The sequence below is a fragment of the Microcaecilia unicolor genome, chromosome 6, assembly GCF_901765095.1.
Source record: "Microcaecilia unicolor chromosome 6, aMicUni1.1, whole genome shotgun sequence".
NCBI lineage: Eukaryota > Metazoa > Chordata > Amphibia > Gymnophiona > Siphonopidae > Microcaecilia > Microcaecilia unicolor.
In genome coordinates this window covers 103,046,489-103,065,035 of record NC_044036.1, presented here as the reverse complement: position 1 = coordinate 103,065,035, position 18,547 = coordinate 103,046,489, and the positions used below count along the sequence as shown (strand labels likewise).

Below are 18,547 nucleotides of genomic sequence, written 5' to 3'. Positions count from 1 at the left end.
TAGTGCTATCGCCCCTTTCCTTTCTCCAGAGTATGAGAACTAGCATCTGCATTCAGGTATCTACATAGCCATGGAGTTTATCGACTGTGTTTTGTGAGCATCTATGCACCACCATTTCTCATACCATATTGTCCATATTCCAATTGCTCATTAATACAGAATGCATACAAAAATGCTAGCAGTTAGAACCAGATTGTTTTTCTAAGGTGAAACCAGGTTAATACATTAATGTCAATATGTTCCTTCCTTTTTCCTTGTAGAAACAAATGAGGTTTGTCATTTATGATGGAATATGCTCAGGTCTGGAGTACCTGTTTGATTCTTGTCTAAACCGAGTGAAAGAAATGCAGAGGGATCTTCTAAGAAGTTGTTCACAAGCTGAGGTAAGATGAGGTTTGTTGCTATTACCCATACAAATGTTTTCTCAAGAGTATATTATGTATTTTCCCTAACATAGCCTAGGCTTTATAGGGATTTACTGTAGCTGTCACTGTTTTTCTTTCACTCAGGTAGATGTCTATGCAAGTGGGGGTGGGGAGTAATTTATAAACCCTCTTTGGGTGTGAAACAGCATTTTATGCACAGAAATAAGCGCTTACAAAATTGCCCATAAGTGCATGCATAAGTGCATAAGTGCATGCTGCCGATTCATAGCACACACTTTTATGTGATATATCCATAGGTGTTCTCTGGGGCAGAGCTTGGAGACACACATACATTTATCTGTGCCAGCTCATGCAGAACATTTACTCTTGTCTTAGAGAAAAGTGCTTTCTGGATCTTTCTTTTCTTTATGATGTTCCTTATTTCTAATTTTAATTTTGTGAACCGTGGTATGTTTATAGTAGGACACCTAGGCCAGTGTTTCCCAAGTCGGTCCTGGTGGTTACCCCCTCGCCAGTCAGATTTTCAGAATGTCCACAATAAATATGCATGAGATTGATTTGCATATACTGCCTCCATTGCATGCAAAACATACAGGCACACATGTTGCACCTACAGTATGTTTGTTAACTATTCTGCGTGAGCTGGCACAGATAAGTGCACATGTGTCTCCAAGCTCTGTCCCAGGAAACACCTATGGATATATCACATAAGTTTGTGCTATGCATCGGCAGCATGCACTTATGCACGTATATCCCTGGGCAATTTTGTATATATAACAAAACATACTGTAAGTGTAACATGTATGCCTGTATGCTTTGCATTCAATGGAGGCAGTGTGTGCAAATCGATCTCATGCATATTTATTGTGGACAGGGGCGTATCTGGAATCCGGCGGTAGGGGGGGCCAGAGCCAGAGAGGGGGGGCACATTTTTGCCTCCCCCCCCCCCCCGCCGCCGCCGCCGCCGCCGCCTCTCTCCACCCCTCCCCGCCGTCAACCCTCCCCCGCTGCTTACTTTTGCTGGCGGGGTCCGACCCGCAATCTTCATATTTCGGCTTCCTCCGTGGCCATGTGCTTCCAGGAAGTAACGCTGCAGCGCTGATTCGTTGAATCTAGTTCGGCGTCTGACGTGCTGGGACGTCAGACGCCGAACTAGATTCAACGAATCAGCGCTGCAGCGTTACTTCCTGGAAGCACATGGCCACGGAGGAAGCCGAAATATGAAGATTGCGGGTCGGACCCCGCCAGCAAAAGTAAGCAGCGGGGGAGGGTTGACGGCGGGGAGGGGGGCCAGGGCGAAATCTGCGGGGGCCCAGGCCCCTGTGGCCCCACGCAGATACGCCCCTGATTGAGGATATTCTGAAAATCTGACTGGCGAGGGGGTACCCACCAGGACCGACTTGGGAAACACTGGCCTAGGTGTCCTGCTACAAATATACCACGGTTTACAAAATTAAAATTAGAAATAAGGAACACCATAAACAAAGGAAAGATCCAGAAAGTTAAAATGGAAATATAGTGCAATCACACTAAGAAAAGCACAGGTCTGTTAGAGAGAAGAACAGTGATGTTGTCCTTTGAATAAAGACAGGGAACTTATTTCAGCTTTGTCATTGAAAGGAGATGTTACCATTTGTAATAGCAAAGTGTTAAATTTTGTAGTTTGGGGGACTATGTAATGAAGTACTAAAGGAATATTCAGCTAGAATGCGATGAAGCAGAAGGGACATTTAAACTTTAGTGCTAACATTTTAAACCCAACACTTCTTGCTTTCAGGTACTGCCAGAAAGTTAATATAAGATATCAGTAGCTCAGTGATCTCTGACTATGTTTGTGTGAAGGAATTCACAGTGACTGCTGGCCTTTTTGTTTTCCTTGTTGGCACCGTGGCTTCTGCCAGGGCTGGCACAGAGCTTGTTGCTTCTTTCTCCTGCTGGAGTTGCCTGGTGATTGCTGCTGTTTTTTTTCCCCACCATGTCAACCTGGGGGTGGGGGAGGGAGGGAATATGGGAGATGTTTGATAGCCTGCTTTCAAGCTGGGTTAGAGTTGGACTTGGGATTGAGGGAGTTTTTATGCATACATTTTGAATGCTTGAAAAAATTTAAGCCATTCAGCAAGGCTTTGAGATGAGTGAAATGTAGAAATGTATTTTTTTTAACTTGTGCTCTTGGTTGAAAGTGATTGTTTTAAGTTTGTTCAATTTGTTTTCTTTGTCCACTTCTGAATGCTGATGATAGTGGTTGTACATATTAGAAACCTATAGTGAAGATGATGTATATTATAATAAAGTTGATCATATATTATGTGGTTCTATACAGCAGCATGAAGAGGCTTATTTCATTTTCCTATGCAATATTTGGTGGTGGTCAGTTTTTAGCCTGACAGTTTTAAATACAAATTTTGACCTTCCAGCTTAAGCAGCCCCTGATTACTAATGACTTAATTTCTGTGAGGTTTCAATTACAGTTTCCAGAGTTTCCCCCCTTTTTTTAATCATTTGCCAAGTGGCAGAGGCATTGACTCCCAATCATTTGCATGTATTCCAAAAGTACTGACTTGTCACACAAGCTACAAATCTTCTAAAGGCTTTCTTCCCTTTTGTATGTCTTGACAAAAATCCTTAGTAAATGGTTCAGTAAGCATGTTACATGCTGAACAGCTTTTGTGTGCCTTCTATACTTAATAATTGTACAGTGGTTCTGGAGTGGTGGTAGATTTTTACTCTATGCTTTGAATAAATAACACATGCCATAAAATAATTATCAAAATGCTTCCTAGGTTCAGAAACAAATAAAGAATAATGCCATGGTTTTAACAGTATTCCTTCAAGACAGCATTGCAGCATGTCTAAAGGTAAGTGTGCATGTGTATAAAATAAAAAGATGAAAACAGTGGGCCATTTAATTAGTGGTTGTAGTAAATTGCTCAAACTGAGTATAGGAAACATCACAGTAATGTTGCTTGAATAATACACTGGCAATTAAGCAAAAAATATGGCTTTTAAATGGGTAAAAATGATTGGGATAGAGTCAAAAGGAGTAGGGATAGACCACGGTCTTCCAACACAGAGGGAAAAAGCACTAGAGGTAAAAAGTCAATAATCCTTTAATAAAATCAAATGTAATAATGTTCATCAAAGGACAAATTAGTAGTAGTAGGCAAAAAACGTCAGTCCACTGTTGACCACTGTTATTGCTTTTTGGTGCTCTCTGCTGTTACTAGAGGTGCTTTGCAAACATTTATACTTCATATCGTATAACTCAGAGACTTTGACCCATGAAGCAGGCACGTGCACCAAAACACCGATCTGTGTTGGGTCCACATGCAAGACTGCGTCATTCTCTGGTGGTCTGTATACAGCAGTTGAACTGCCACTGTTTTGCCCATTACTAATTTATATCTTTTGATGAACATTTTTATTACATTTGATTTTATTAAAGGATTATTGACTTTTTACTTCTTGTGCCTTTTTCTCTCTGTGCTGGAAGACCATAGGCTATCTCTACTCCTTTTGACTCTGCTACTGTCTTTACATAGGGTATTTTGTCTTCTTTGTTTTGTTGATAAAAGTATTGGGAACGCAATCGAAGAAACAATCATAGAAAATGAGAAACTGAAGATTTTTATGGGTGACAAATTCAGATGGACTACGATATAGAATACAGTGCACCAGTTATAAAAATAATAGAAGAAAGGTTTGTATGGTTCATAGAGGTGTCTATACTAAGAGACAGTCAAATGGAAGAGAGAGACCTTGAGAGTCATAAAAATCAAGGAATCTAGAAACCGAAACTGAGAGACCTATGGGAGAAATAAATCAAAACTAATACCAGTTGTAATAGGGACTGTAGAAACCATACCAAATACATTGAAAACAAGCAAACCTGGAATAGCTTAAAATCAAAGTAATGATAGCACCCTGCGAGTTGAAAAAGGCATCTTTTAGGACTTCATTCATAGTTACACTAATTCAATAATTCCTACGCCCTGGGGTAGAAATTGACTTGCCAGTATATAAAACCACTGAAGATTGAGAAAAGTAACTCAAGCTTTGAAGTCTGTCTATTCCTCTCTTCTTTCTTTCCATATGTAGAAAAGCTGTAACTTTTTGTGTGGAATTGAAACTGCTACATTGTACAGTGTTACCAAATACTATCTATTATATTATGTATCTGTCTTTTATAAAGCATATCATCAGATAAAACTTGAGTTTGAAGTATAAAGTTTTAAGACATGGGGATGGTGAACATAACAAATTTTTTTTTTTTTTTTTAAATTTGAATACTTTAATTAGATGTATGGAGGCTTTGTGACATGAAGCCAGGATGGGGGAATGATGTGTAGAAACAGTGGCCTGTTTCGCTGTGCTCCTAGACCATGTGTTGGCTCTGAGCCATTTTATAAATGATATGTTCTTTTATTAGGTACTGCTTATTGTTTGGTACCAGTACATTGTACAGTCTGTATATTAAAAAATGAAATTTCTTTAAACAATGGGTTCTCCAGTGTTACTGTTCAACTACCAGTCAGGATTTGTTTTGTTTAAGGAATCTATTTCCAGGCAACTTTGGAGGGATGGTGGTCTCGGGCAGTTGTTTCTTGTTCCTGCAGCTGAGTCTAATTATTATTATTTATTATTATTATTAGCATTTGTATAGCGCTACCAGACGCACACAGCGCTGAACACCTGATACAAAGAGACAGTCCCTGCTCAAAAGAGCTTACAATCTAAATAATACAGACAGACAAGACAGTTACGGGTCTTGTCTAATGTTCCTTTCCCCCCGGAGTTTGTTTTATTGATACATCTGGCCTTTTTGCTTAAAAGGGCTGGCTCTGGGCTAGACTCTGCTAGGGATGTTCCTGCTCCCCAGGAGAGCCTTCTTAAAAGGAGGTGCTTGAAAACTGTTTCAGGGGGCTCCTAGCTTCTCCTTCTGTTCCCTCTGAAGGTGGGATTTCCTCTGCTTTTGTGCAGTCTGTATTGTCTGAGGTCCTGGTCCTGGAGGAGGGGGGGAGCTGTTAGTGGATGACCCCCCACGGCTGTTAGGATGTTTCAAAGGGATGTTTCTTCACCTCTTTCCTCCTCGGCTAATCCTATGATGGCCAGCACTAAGAAGCCACCAGGGCCTTTCCAGTAAATGAGGCCATGTAGGAGGTTATTTCTGCACAGTGGGCTACGCCTGATGCCAGACTGAAGGTAGCTAGGGCTATGGCTTGCTTGTATCTGGTCTCTGAGGAGGCCTTAGAGGTTTAACCTCCCTAAGGTTGATGCTTTGGTGGCAGCAGTGACTAAGGAGACAAACCTGCCTATGGAAGGTGGGGTTGTGCTCAAGGATCCTCAAGATAGGAAGCTGGAATTGGCTCTAAAGCTTTCTTGTATGGTTTCTGCCTTATCCCTTCAAACCTTGTGTGCAGTTTCTAAGCTACTAAGGCTTGCTTATGGTCGTAGGGAGCGGAGGACTCCTTTTCATCCTCTGACACCTCTTCTTTGTAGTTCCTGGCTATGGAAACTTGCCTAGCCTATCTAGTAAATTCCTTGTATATCTTATCAGAGCATCTGCTGGCTCTGGCAGTCACCGCCAGGTGTTTGCTTTAGCTCTGCCCTTGGGCAGCAGCGGCTGATGAAGCTTCCTTTTTGAAGGAAGCCTCTGTTCGGGGAGGACTTGGAGAGGCTGGTCAAGGATTTAGGAGACACTAAAATGCATCGGTTGCTGGAGGACAAGTCTAGGGGTTCTTTTTGGTCATCCCAGTCTCGTCTAGGAAGTATAGACCTGGAAATTCTCCTTCTTGCTAGAGTCCACATTATCAGCAGAAGCAGCCCTTTTGCTCAGAGAGGAAGTCCTCTTCAGAGTCCTCCAGATCGTCCCCAGTGGCTCGACCCTCACAATGGTGGGGTTGAGGTCCATGCTTCACTGGGCATTATAGGCGGCTGGCACTCCTGTTTTTTCGAAGAGTGGATCAAGATTGTCAGACCAGTGTGTCTTAGACATTATCAAAGAGGGTTACAGATTAGAGTTCTGCTTTCCAATTGCAGATTTTTTTCTTGCACTCCCCATGCAAGGCCATGAACAAGCAGCAGATGTACTTTCCACTCTGCAGAATCTGCAAGCTTGAGAGCGGTTCTTCAGGTTATCTTGTACGAGCGGGCCAGGGACATTATTCTGTTTATTTCTTGGTACCCAAGAAAGGGGGCTCCTTTCAGCTAGTTCTTAACCTCAAGTGAGTAAACAATTCTCTACAGGTTAGACATTTCTACATGGAAACCTTGTGACGGCATTCATCCGTAAGGAGAGTATTGGGGTTCATCCATATCTGGTTGACTGGCTGATCAGGGCCCTCCTTTCAGGACAGCGTAAGGGTCACATCCAGGGTGATGGAGCTCCTCCAGTCCCTAGGTTGGGTGATTAACTTTGCCAAGAGTCAGTTACATCCATCCCAGAGGTTGGAGTACCTTGGGGTGCTTTTTGTTACGCACCAAGGGAAAGTTCCTTCTGGAGCACAGGAGAGACAAGCTTCAGCAGCAGATTCTCCTCTTGTTACAGTTACCCCAGTCCTTGCATGTGGGATTTACACGTATGACCTGGGCCCCATGGCAGCAATCTTAGAGGTGGTTCCTTGGGCCAGTAGTCTCTATTGTCTGGTCACACTAGACTATAGAGTGCATGTGCTTTGGACACCTCAGAGGAAGGGCAGTATGTCCTGGTGGTTTCAGTCCTCCAGTCTTCTGCGTGGGTCTTCTGTTGCCATCGTTGTGATGGATCGTGATCGGACCTGAGCCTGATAGGATGAGGGGGCGCATTACCACTTATCACAATGCACAGAGCCTCTGGAGCGAGACGGAGGCTGTCTGGCCCATCAATCGCCTGGAGCTCAGGGCAGTCAGGAAGGGCCCTGTTGGCTTTTCAATTCATCCTCCAGGATCATGGTTTTTCTCCAGACAAAAGGAGTTAGATTCTGAGGGGATCAGCGCCTTGCTGCACTCTTGGTCAAGTTGAAATTGCTGTATGCCTGTCCTCCCTGGCCGATGATAGGCAGAGTCCTACACAGGATCTTGAACCGTGCAAGCAAGGTAATTCTGTTGGCCCCAGCATCCCTGGTATGTGTATCTCATTCATCTTCTATTGTATAAGCCTTTTTGGCTCCCAGTAGTTCCAGGTCTTTTCTCTCAGGAGCCTGTAGTGATGAATGATCTGTCCCGGTTTGGTGTTAACGGCCCGGCTATTGAAAAAAGGGGTATTCTGAAGACGTCATTACCACTCTGTTGTAGGCTAGGAAACATTTGACTTCATTGATTTATGTGAGAGTTTGGCAGGTTTTGATAGCATGGTGATCGGAGCAATCAATTTCTCCTTTTTGGGCTTTCTTGTCACAGATTTTGGCTGTTTTGCAGGAGGGATTAAAAAAAAAGGCTTGGCTTCCATCTCTTTTAGAATCCAAGTGGCAGCCTTGGTTTGTTTCAGGGGGTGCATGTCATTCTTCAAATGCAGCTCATCCCGATGTGATTTGGTTCTTGAGAGGGGTCAACCATCTTCAGCCTCCATGCCGTTCACCTTGTCCGGACTGGAGTCTTAATTTGATCCTGTGGGATTTTCACAAGTCTTCATTCGAGCCAATTAAGAAGGCTACCTTAAAAGATCTTATCTTGAAATTGGTGTTTTTGGTGCATCTCTGAGTTGCAGGCACTGTGATGCAGGGATTCATTCTTGCATTTCTCTAAGGCTGGGGTCACCATTCTTATGGTTCCATCCTTTCTGCCGAAGGTCGTTTTGGCTTTTCATCTTAATCAGCCGTTGTTTTTTCTCCCTCCCCTTCAATAGGGAAGAGTATGTGGAGGAGTTCCAGTTGCTGTGTCTTCTTGATGTCTGCAGGGTGCTCCTCTGCTATTTGGAGGTCAGCAATGATTTTTGTTGTTTGGATTTTATTTATTTATAAAATGTATACTCCGCTTAAACCTAAGCTGTTCGCAGCATAACATACATAATCATAAAATCAAAACAAAAACATACAATATGACCAAAAGCATCCCCCTTAAAAATCACACCAAGGAGCTGCTAGTCCCTAACTGCATCACATGAAGAGAGCCTGTACAAAAAAAAAAATAGGTTTTCAAAAGCTTCATAATTTGTCCTGCATGCTCACAGAGTCAGAGATAGCCAGGCAAAGCATTCCATAAAACTGGCCCTGCAACTGAAAAGGCTGCAGCACTTGTAAGTGCATAATGTGTAGTTCCTAACAAATAAGTTGCCAACTGCTTCGCAGAATCTGATCTAAGACCTCTATCTGATGCAATTTTATAACAAAATGTAGTTACCATGGACCAATATCATAGACAGTCTGATGCAACAAACATAATACTTTAAACTGTATTCTAAAGCGCACAGGTAGCCAATGTAGCTGCCTAAGTGTGGGAGTCATATGGTCCCACTTTGAGGAACCCACCAGCATCCTCACTGCAGCATTCTGTAGTATCTGTAAGACTTTTATTCTAGCATTAGGTACTCCCAAATATAGAGAGTTACAGTATTCCAGCCTCGATACTCTGCACAACATTATGAAAATCAGAAAAAGTCAACATCGGCTTCAACATAAGGATTGCCATTTTGAGACAGAAGGTCCATCAAGCCCAGTATCCTGTTTCCAACAGTGGCCAAACCAGGTTACAAGTAGCTGGCAAGATCACAAAACATTAACTCTTGTTTAGTAATAAAGAGGATGAAAGAGTGTGTATGCAAATTACAATTAGTAACTCTCTCATGCAACGTGCAGCGTACTATTTAAACACTGTCACGTTTTTGGGTGGATCCATTGAAATTGAATACTCTGTGGAGTTCTAACAATGCTTTGTGTGAAAGGGTATTTTATGCCGATGAAGAGATTTGACCCTGTTTAAGTCCTTTTTGCCCATTGTGTTTCTGTTGGGTGGAGGTGTGGGTGCTGAGGCTTTTCCCTTTTTATACTTTTTTGTACTCCACAGGGACAAATATAGTATTTAAATAGTACGTTGCACATTGCATGAGAGAGTTATTAATTGTAAGATCACAAAAAAGTACAATACATTTTTATGCTGCTTATCCAAGCAGTGGATTTTCCCCAAGTCCATGTTAATAATAGCTTATGGACTTTTCTTTTAGGAAGCTATCCAAACCTTTTTTAAACACAGCTAAGCTAACTGCTTTTACCACATTCTCTGGCAACGAATTCCAGATTGTAATTACACATTGAGTGAAGAAATATTTTCTCCAATTTGTTTTGAATTTAATTTACTACTTGGTAGCTTCATTGCTTGCCCCCCAGTTGCAACAAATGCACCTGAGCAAAAGATGCTTGAACAACATTCCCAATTTGTTTGTATAGTTAAATGGACAACTAACACCACCCCCTACAACTTAATTTCACTCCTTACAGGCATATCCACAGCACCCACCTGCACTATTTGAGGCCACCTTACATTGTCACGATTGTGACTGTTTTCCTTGGCTGTGCTCACCTTGCCCTCTGGTGGCCAGAACTGGTGGCTGCCATAGACTGTCTTGCTGTCTCCCTACACATTCCAGACTTTTCTTTCCTGTCCGGTCCAGATATTCTAGCCCTCCAGACTTGGTTTGAAGTTTGGCAGCTAGCCTCACCCTTAGCTGCCTTGAGATTGCTGCATCTGAACCTCAGCTGCTGATGGGCTTTATTAACCACCTGGAAACTTTCTAGTTTGCCTTTGCAACGCCAAAGGTCCAGGTTGGTGTTTCTGCTTAGTGCACTTCTGCCTTGTCTTGTTTAGCCTTGTTTCTTAGTTAGTGTCCCTAGTCTGTATTCCTTTTCCTTTTCCTCCTTCCCTGAGATCACCGAAGAGGAAACTGCTCGCCTTCTTTCTTCCTCTAAGTGCACCACCTGTTCCTCGGATCCCATTCCCACCAATCTGCTTACCAACATCTCTCCTACAGTTAACCCCTCAATCTGTCACATCCTCAACCTCTCTCTCTCCACCGCTACTGTCCCTGACTCCTTCAAGCACGCAGTAGTCACACCACTTCTCAAAAAAACCATCACTTGACCCCACCTGTCCCTCCACCTACCGCCCCATCTCTCTTCTACCCTTCCTCTCCAAATTACTTGAACGTGCTGTCCACAGCCTTTGCCTCGACTTCCTCTCCTCTCAGGCTGTCCTCGACCCGCTTCAATCTGGCTTTCGTCCACTACACTCGACAGAAACAGCACTCTCTAAAGTCTGCAATGACCTGTTCCTCGCCAAATCCAAAGGCCATTATTCCATCCTCATCCTCCTCGACCTATCCGCCGCCTTTGATACCGTCAATCATAATTTACTTCTTGACACACTGTCCTCATTTGGGTTCCAGGGCTCCGTCCTCTCCTGGTTCTCCTCGTATCTTTCCCAATGCACCTTCAGAGTATCTTCTAATGGCTCCTCTTCCACCCCCGTCCCGCTCTCTGTTGGGGTTCCTCAAGGATCTGTCCTTGGACCACTTCTCTTCTTGATATACACCTCTTCCCTAGGCTCGTTGATCTCATCACATGGTTTCCAGTACCATCTCTATGCCGATGACACCCAGCTTTACCTCTCCACTCCCGACATCACAGTCGAAACCCAGGCCAAAGTTTCAGCCTGCCTTTCCAACATCGCTGCCTGGATGTCCAACCGGCATCTGAAATTGAACATGGCAAAGACTGAGCTCCTTATCTTTCCACCCAAACCCTCTTCTCCTCTTCCCCCACTTTCCGTCTCTGTCGACAACACCCTCATCCTCCCCGTCTCTTCAGCACGCAATCTCGGAGTCATCTTCGATTCCTCCCTCTCCTTATCTGCCCATATCCAGCAGACAGCTAAGACCTGTCGCTTCTTCCTCTATAATATTAGCAAAATTCGCCCATTCCTCTCTGAACAGACCACCCGAACCCTCGTCCACTCGCTCGTTACCTCTCGTCTTGACTATTGCAACCTTCTCCTCGCTGGCCTCCCGCTTAGCCACCTATCCCCCCTTCAATCTGTCCAAAATTCCGCCGCACGTCTTATCTACCGCGTGAACCGATACTCTCATATCACCCCTCTCCTCAAGTCGCTTCACTGGCTCCCAATCCACTACCGTATACAGTTCAAGCTTCTCCTATTGACCTTCAAGTGCACTCAATCTGCTGCCCCCCATTACCTCTCTACCCTCCTCTCCCCGTATGTTCCCACCCGTAACCTCCGCTCTCAGGACAAATCACTCCTATCTGTACCCTTCTCCACCACCGCTAACTCCAGACTCCGCCCCTTCTGCCTCGCAGCACCTTATGCCTGGAACAGACTTCCTGAGCCCATACGCCATGCGCCCTCCCTGCCCATCTTCAAGTCCTTACTCAAGGCCCATCTCTTCTCCCTTGCTTTTGGCGCCTAACCACCTTCCCCATTCCTGTTACCTACACTGACTACGTAGTATGTTACCGTTAGATTGTAAGCTCTCTTGAGCAGGGACTGTCCCTCCCCGTGCTTAAACTTGTACAGCGCTGCGTAACCCTGGCAGCGCTATAGAAATGCTAAGTAGTAGTAGTAGTAGTATTCCTTGCCTGTTTGAGTCTCCTGAATCCTGTCTTGAATCCAGTCCTGATTGCGCCTTCCCTGTCTGCTTTTGGCTTCCTTTCCCTTCTGGTTGTGAACCTTGTGTTTGTTTCCTGCCTGTTGGAGACCTGTACCTTGAACCCTGTTCTAGCCAAGCTCACAATTCCAGACTATCCTTGAGAACCTGACATACATCCACCACTCTCCCCACAACCATAATCTCTGTTTTCTTCAAATTTAAAGAAAGCCTATTTATCACCTCAATATAGACTGAAATGTGATCTGACAAACCAGAGCCCTATATCCTTATTGGGGAAAAAGAATGCAAATCAGCAGCTTAAAGGCGATATTCAACCCCCAACTGCTCTAGCACCCCAGACAATGGTGCCAAATAAATATTTAATAGCAGAGCAGAAAATGCTGACCCCTGTGGCCCACCTCTTCTAACTTCTGTAGGCTCAGAAACTTTCCCTCCACTGGGAATCTGCATAACAACATCCAGACAAATAGGAGGAAAACCACTCATACACTTTCCCACTCACCTATAAATATTGCCATCTTAACAGCAAAGTAGAAACATCTGTCGAATCAAACGTGGATAAAACATCCAAAGAGATGAGAATGATTCTTATCTAATCCCTGTTGCAACACATCTACCGTATATAATAATAGTCTCCACTCCATGAGTTCTTCTAAAACCAATTGAAAATGGTCCAAACAATCATTCTGTTCCATGAACTCTTACAACAGATGCAGCACTATCTTCCCCACAAGTGGAAGTACTGAAATAGGTCTAGAATTTGACAAAATCAAAGATCCAATTTCTCTTGTTTCAATAGTGGCCTAACAGTCCCCTGCTTACAAAGAGCAGGCAAACAACCATCCTTCAGATTTATTCACAATGACTGCCAACATTAGAGCAATTTTCCCTGCCAACATGTGTAATAGAGGACACAATCCTTTCTATTACTGATCCATTGAACTACGCAAACTCATCCCATTTCATCTCTAAATCCTCCACCTCCCCCCAACTTATCCATCCTCACAAACCTACCCTTCTATCTAATTGATCCATCTTATTCTTAAAAAAGCAGCATAGCTATTCGCATCCGGCCCCATACACTTCCCCTCATCCCTATAACCATGCACTAAAAACTTCAATATCCGATATAACTCACAAGGCCTATTTAAGGCATCACACACCCTCTTTTTATAATCATTCTGCAGTATTTCATAGAGATTAAGATACTCAGCAAGATACAACTTATAACTCTCTCTGTCCATCCACATCATTAGATTTCCACCACAGTCTCTCTGCCTGTCATAATTCCCTACGAACCTGCTTCATAGGTTGTCTGCCACAAACAAGGCTTATAATTTGCTGTTTTAACCACTGTTTTCATAGGGGCAATCTCATCCAAAGCTGCTAATGAAGTCCTATTCCAAATCCCCACCACCTCATCAGCAGAATGATCCTCAACAATATCCAGCATAGATATCCATCTTTCCCCTAGTAAGTCAGCATCAACTGGAGCATGGATCTGAATCGTTTCCTTCTTTACCAAAGCTTCCACCTTTGAAGTACGAAATGTAGAACACAAGAAATTAAATAATGATCTAACCATAGCACTATACGTACAACTGGCAACTGACACATAAAACCCTCTCTAACTCCTGTAATAAATGATCAAATCCAACACATGCCCAGCATAATGTGTTGCCTCAGTCAGTTGGTGCTGACAGAGAATAAAAAAATAACATGATCCATCTGTACAGACATATCCCCTACCGGGTCAAATGTAATATTAAAAATCTCCCAACAATCAAATATTATCAAAATCAGACACCCAACTTAACAAAACTTCTACCGGCAGGGAACAATCAACATCCATCATACCAGATGGACAATACAATACAGCAAGCACCATATAATCATTTTTAACTATAAAAAAACTCCCCAAAATCAGAAATTTCCACACACCACCTTAAAATTAAAAAATGTTCTTTAAAAAACTCCACAATCACACCCCGTCCTTGCTTTCTACAACAACAAGCTCGCTCCCACTTAAAATCCTCAGGACAACATTGCCTCGTAACCACCAAATCAGAGTTCAACAACCATGACTCAGTCACACAAAGAATATCATAATCCTCATCTTCCAACAAATCATGCACCACCACAACCTCATTCCTAATAGACCTTGCATTAATCAATCCAATATTCACAACCTCGCCTATCAAATTCTCCTTCCCACTCATCTGTACTTGTTTCAAAAACTCTGTGACCCCCAAGAACCTGACGCCTGCAACACAAACCCCACACCAACTGCTCATATCTCCGCCTTCCAGTAATCATTTCAGTCCCTGCCATAAAAACGAAAACAAACTCCCCAATTCGAAGTCTTCGCCCAAGTCTTGCATGGAGGAAGCCCCAAACAAGGTAATTCGAGGGCTCAGCAATGTCAGGCAGTACTTCTGACTCCGAGAATATGAAACAGCAGGCAACAACAGCAGTGGATTATCTGTTTGTGTTGTTCTGGCAGCTCAACAAGGGCTTCTTAAGCTGACCTGAGCCAGCTATGCTGAAGTTTCACCCGTTAGCCCAGAAGCTTTAGTTTCGTTCTCCTGATGACGCCTAAGGGTGAAACATGTGACCACATGTAGAGAACGTTGCAATATGGAATATTAGCCACAGGAGTAGTGGCATGTTAAAGTTTTGTGGACACAATTTTGATTTTTGGACACTGTTTGTTTACCGGCAAGATTGAAAAATTGAAAGAAAAATACACTACCATTTGAGCTGAAGTCTATGCATGCAGCTTATTCTACTTGGACAGCACTCCAAAGCTAAGTATCATTTTAGTATAATATCCAATAAACCATCTACAAATATATGGGTAGGAAGGCAGGGTAGTGCTGTGATGGAGGTGATGGTGTTATGATCAAACAGCTGCTCATAGCTCAACTCAAACACCAGTTTCTGAGCACTATTAACACTATTTAATAATTAGATAATTTCAATTGGTATGTCATACCACTTAGTAATATGAAGTGAGTTATTTAACATTCAGACAGAAAAAATGTATATAGTATAGTAGGTTTCTTCGCTACTTTGTATTGAATGACACTCTAAGAAACCATCAAACATATAAACGGCGAGTGACCGTACTCACTCGCAAATGCGCAATAGAGACTTCCCTCTCTGTCGCGCCCCCGCGTCAATACGTGATGACGGTGGGGGGGGGGCGGGACAGAGAGGGAAACTGCGCCGCCGAGGTTGCTACCGCTCCCCCCCCCCACTCGGAGTCGCCGCCGCCACCCCTCCACCCGGCCCGGGCCCTCTCTTCCCTTCTGAACTTACACATCCATTCGCTGAACGCAGCAACGCACATCAGCTGAGCTGCAGTGAGCCCTTCCTTCTTTGCCTGTGGCCCCGCCCTCCTGTGACGTAACATCAGCGAGGGCGGGACACACACAGGCAGAGAAGGAAGGGGCAGCTCAGCTGATGTGCGTTGCTGCGTTCAGCGAATGGATCTGTAAGTTCAGAAGTGAAGAGAGGGCCCGGGCCAGGTGGAGGGGTGGCGGCGGCGGCGACTTCGCGGGGGGAGGGGAGCGGTGGTGACCGCGGGGGGAGGAAAACCTCAATACCAGCCCGTTTTTACGGGCTCAACGGCTAGTCCTTATATAAATCCCCAGATTACTTGATTAGCTCAACAAGGGCTGCCAGGCTTCCAAAGCTACGATTGCTCGCTGGATTAATGAAACCATTTTGTCGGCATATTTGCTGTCTGGAAAGAGGTTGCTCGTTTCTGTACGGGCTCACTCTACTAGAGCACACTTAGCTTCTTGGCAGGAGTCCTGCACCTGTTCTCTTGAAGAAATTTGTAGATCAGCTACGTGGTCCTTGCTTGCTGCGCTCCTTTTCCAAGCATTTATTGTTTGGATGTGGTAACCAGGTCAGGCGCATCCTTTAGCACAGTAGTCATCGCCGTAGGTGTGTCTGGGTCCCACCCTTCTTGAAGACTGCTTTGCTACATCTCATCAGTTTGTGGATTCATCTGTTCTGATGCTAAAGAAGGAAAAATTGTCTTACCTGATGATAATTTTATTTCCTTTAGTCATAGCAGATAAATCCAGAATCCTACTCACAGTGTGTATATATCCTTGCTGATGTGTCAGTTTCTCTGTTTTTGAATTGTTTTTTTCAGGTATATGGTTCATTGGATTTTATATGCATTGTTTATTCAGTGGGGAAGGATAAGTTTTGTTTTCTTACTTTTCCTTCTGTTTTGTTTGAGTAATACTGGATCACCAGGAGCCTTACTGTCCTCTATGGCAGAGTTCAGTTTTGCACTATCTCCACCTGCTGGTAGATCTGTGTTTGGATTGCATGGAGCCTGGATCTACTTTGGATAGTTATATGCAGTAATGATAGTGATGACTTTGAAAAGTGTTGACATTCAGATTTTTTTTTTAATAAAACTATGAGTTAAGCTCACTTTTTCAAAGTACAATTTTTAAGTAAATGTGTCTGTACTGAGTACATAAGTAGTTAGCAATTCTAAAATACAGGTGTAGGTCTTAGGCAGGAGCTCATATTGGTTAAGAGGAATGTGATTTCTAGCATATAAGTATTTATGAATTTTCAAAATAATTCCAAGTTATTTGGAAAAATTTATCCTTACAAATTTTCATTTGTTTGCATGGGTTGTATGATTTTATAGGAAAGATTGGATTTTCCATATTAAGTGTTATAAAATTGCCCGGAGTGTTTGTGCAAGTAAAAGTGTGTACATAATACTATTTTGCACATACTTTTGTCTGCAGACAAGCAGGGGGGATACAGACACACTCTGTGGTGGCATCGATGATGGAGCCTGTGCACCATAGCTTTCCTTTGTAGCTCACAGAAATTTTTTGATTTCTTGGAGTCTGTAGGGGGGTTCCTGTGCTGCCATACAACCCCTCTTCCGTCAATCTAGTTGGCGCTTTCTCCTGCACTTTCTTCTTCATAAAAGAAAAAACAAATAAAAAAACAAAGAAAGAAAAAGGTACAGCAAAAGAGGACATAGGAAAACAGTGAAACTGGCAAGAAACAAAGGATGTTAAAGATATATATTGCCATGATACTTCATAGCGCATATCCAGCTCTAATCTTGCCAGGCCCAACTCAAGAACAGTCAAGAGATTGGGTAAAACAACTAAAAACAGCTGATTACTGCCATAGCACAAGGAAAGATTTTTTTTTCCAGGCGGTGATAACTCTGGTAGAAAACATCTTCCGCAGAACCAGGAACATTGCTTAACCCCCCCCCCCCCCCCCCCCCCCCCATAAAGACATCCAAGGCCCTCAACTTGGGAATCACCATAGTGTAAGCCTTTTTACCCTTGGGGGGTGGGGCCCTGTGGCAATTTGGAAACCCCTGTACAAACTCGGAAATCTTTGTGATTTCTCTGAGCCAATGGCGAGCTCTGTCACATAGGCTCTGTCAGTGACATCACCATAGTGTGTTTGCATATCCCTAGTGTCTATAGAGAACCTCCATTACAGGTAAGCAACTTCACTTTTTCTTCACAAGTAAACAGGTGTCCAGGGATGGAGATGGGTCAAGGTTTGGACTTTCATGCATATTTCTGGATTTTCATAAGTATTTGCATAAATTTTCTCATCTTTCATTTATACTGAACAGCAGGTGTAAATGTGCATGCTTATTTTCAGTGGGGTAATTTTCAAGGGAGCGTATACATATTTTTACTTTTCAAAATTTGTGTGTATTGGCTGCACATGCTACATGAGCTGTTATAAAATCATCCTTTTGGTTTTCTGAGAATTCTAGTAGCTAATATGAGGGGGATAGTAATACTGTCGGCTGAGAATTTCAAATAAATGGTCTGGTTGTCAAAACAGGTTGACATAAAGGCTCAGCTGAAAAAAGAATCTGGTTGTTGGGACCCAAAGAAGATGTCATGTCTAGCTGAGGAACTCCTGAAGCTAAACCACTGCATTGGGCAACTACATCAGGTGGTTCTATCTGCATTGAAAGGTATTGAAACAGCTGTAAATTTAGTATGGTCTCCTATAAGTTCTAATATGCATCTTTTAATCAGCTTAAAAGTAGGTTATTAAAATCTTTAACAATAAAGATGTCATCTGAGAAGACTATGTTAATGCCATTCAAACAGCAATTAGGTCACACTATAGCTTTTCAGTAGCAAATATGCTTATTATACACTGACAGAGTAAAGATGCAAGATGTAGAATATGGTTTGCAGGTACAGAATTATGGTTTCTATTAAAGCGGTGGTAGTACATTCAGAATGTTTTGCCAGGTTGCGAAATAGAGGATCAAAAAGTACAATGAGTAAAGACAAAAGAAAAGCACAAAAGTCCTTCAGGACTGGAACAATCAAGAGATCTTTAATCAAATGACCCCGAAATGGGCCATGTTTCAGCATACAAATGCCTGCGTCAGGGGTCAATTGGAGTAATAATGCTGAAATGAATCACACAAATATAACTTATCTTCAGATAGGAAAGCAAAAGCCCAGTGAGGCACAGCTTAGAAACACTGTGCCTCACTGGACATTTGCAGCACTGTGTCTGTGTTTGT

General features: G+C 43.1%; 1 protein-coding gene across 3 annotated transcripts in view; it reads left to right on the top strand.

Annotated features, from left to right (window-relative positions):
* Positions 1-18,547, top strand: part of KIF14 (kinesin family member 14) — a 180,296-nt gene that overhangs the window by 156,966 nt on the left and 4,783 nt on the right. For 2 of the 3 annotated variants that reach the window (XM_030207054.1, XM_030207053.1), the window contains 3 exons: positions 261-383; positions 3,167-3,241; positions 17,845-17,980. In XM_030207054.1, coding sequence (XP_030062914.1) covers positions 261-383; positions 3,167-3,241; positions 17,845-17,980 — 334 coding nt within the window. Of the gene's footprint in view, positions 1-260; positions 384-3,166; positions 3,242-17,844; positions 17,981-18,547 lie in introns of those variants that run through there. The other variant, XM_030207056.1, reaches the window with a different exon arrangement.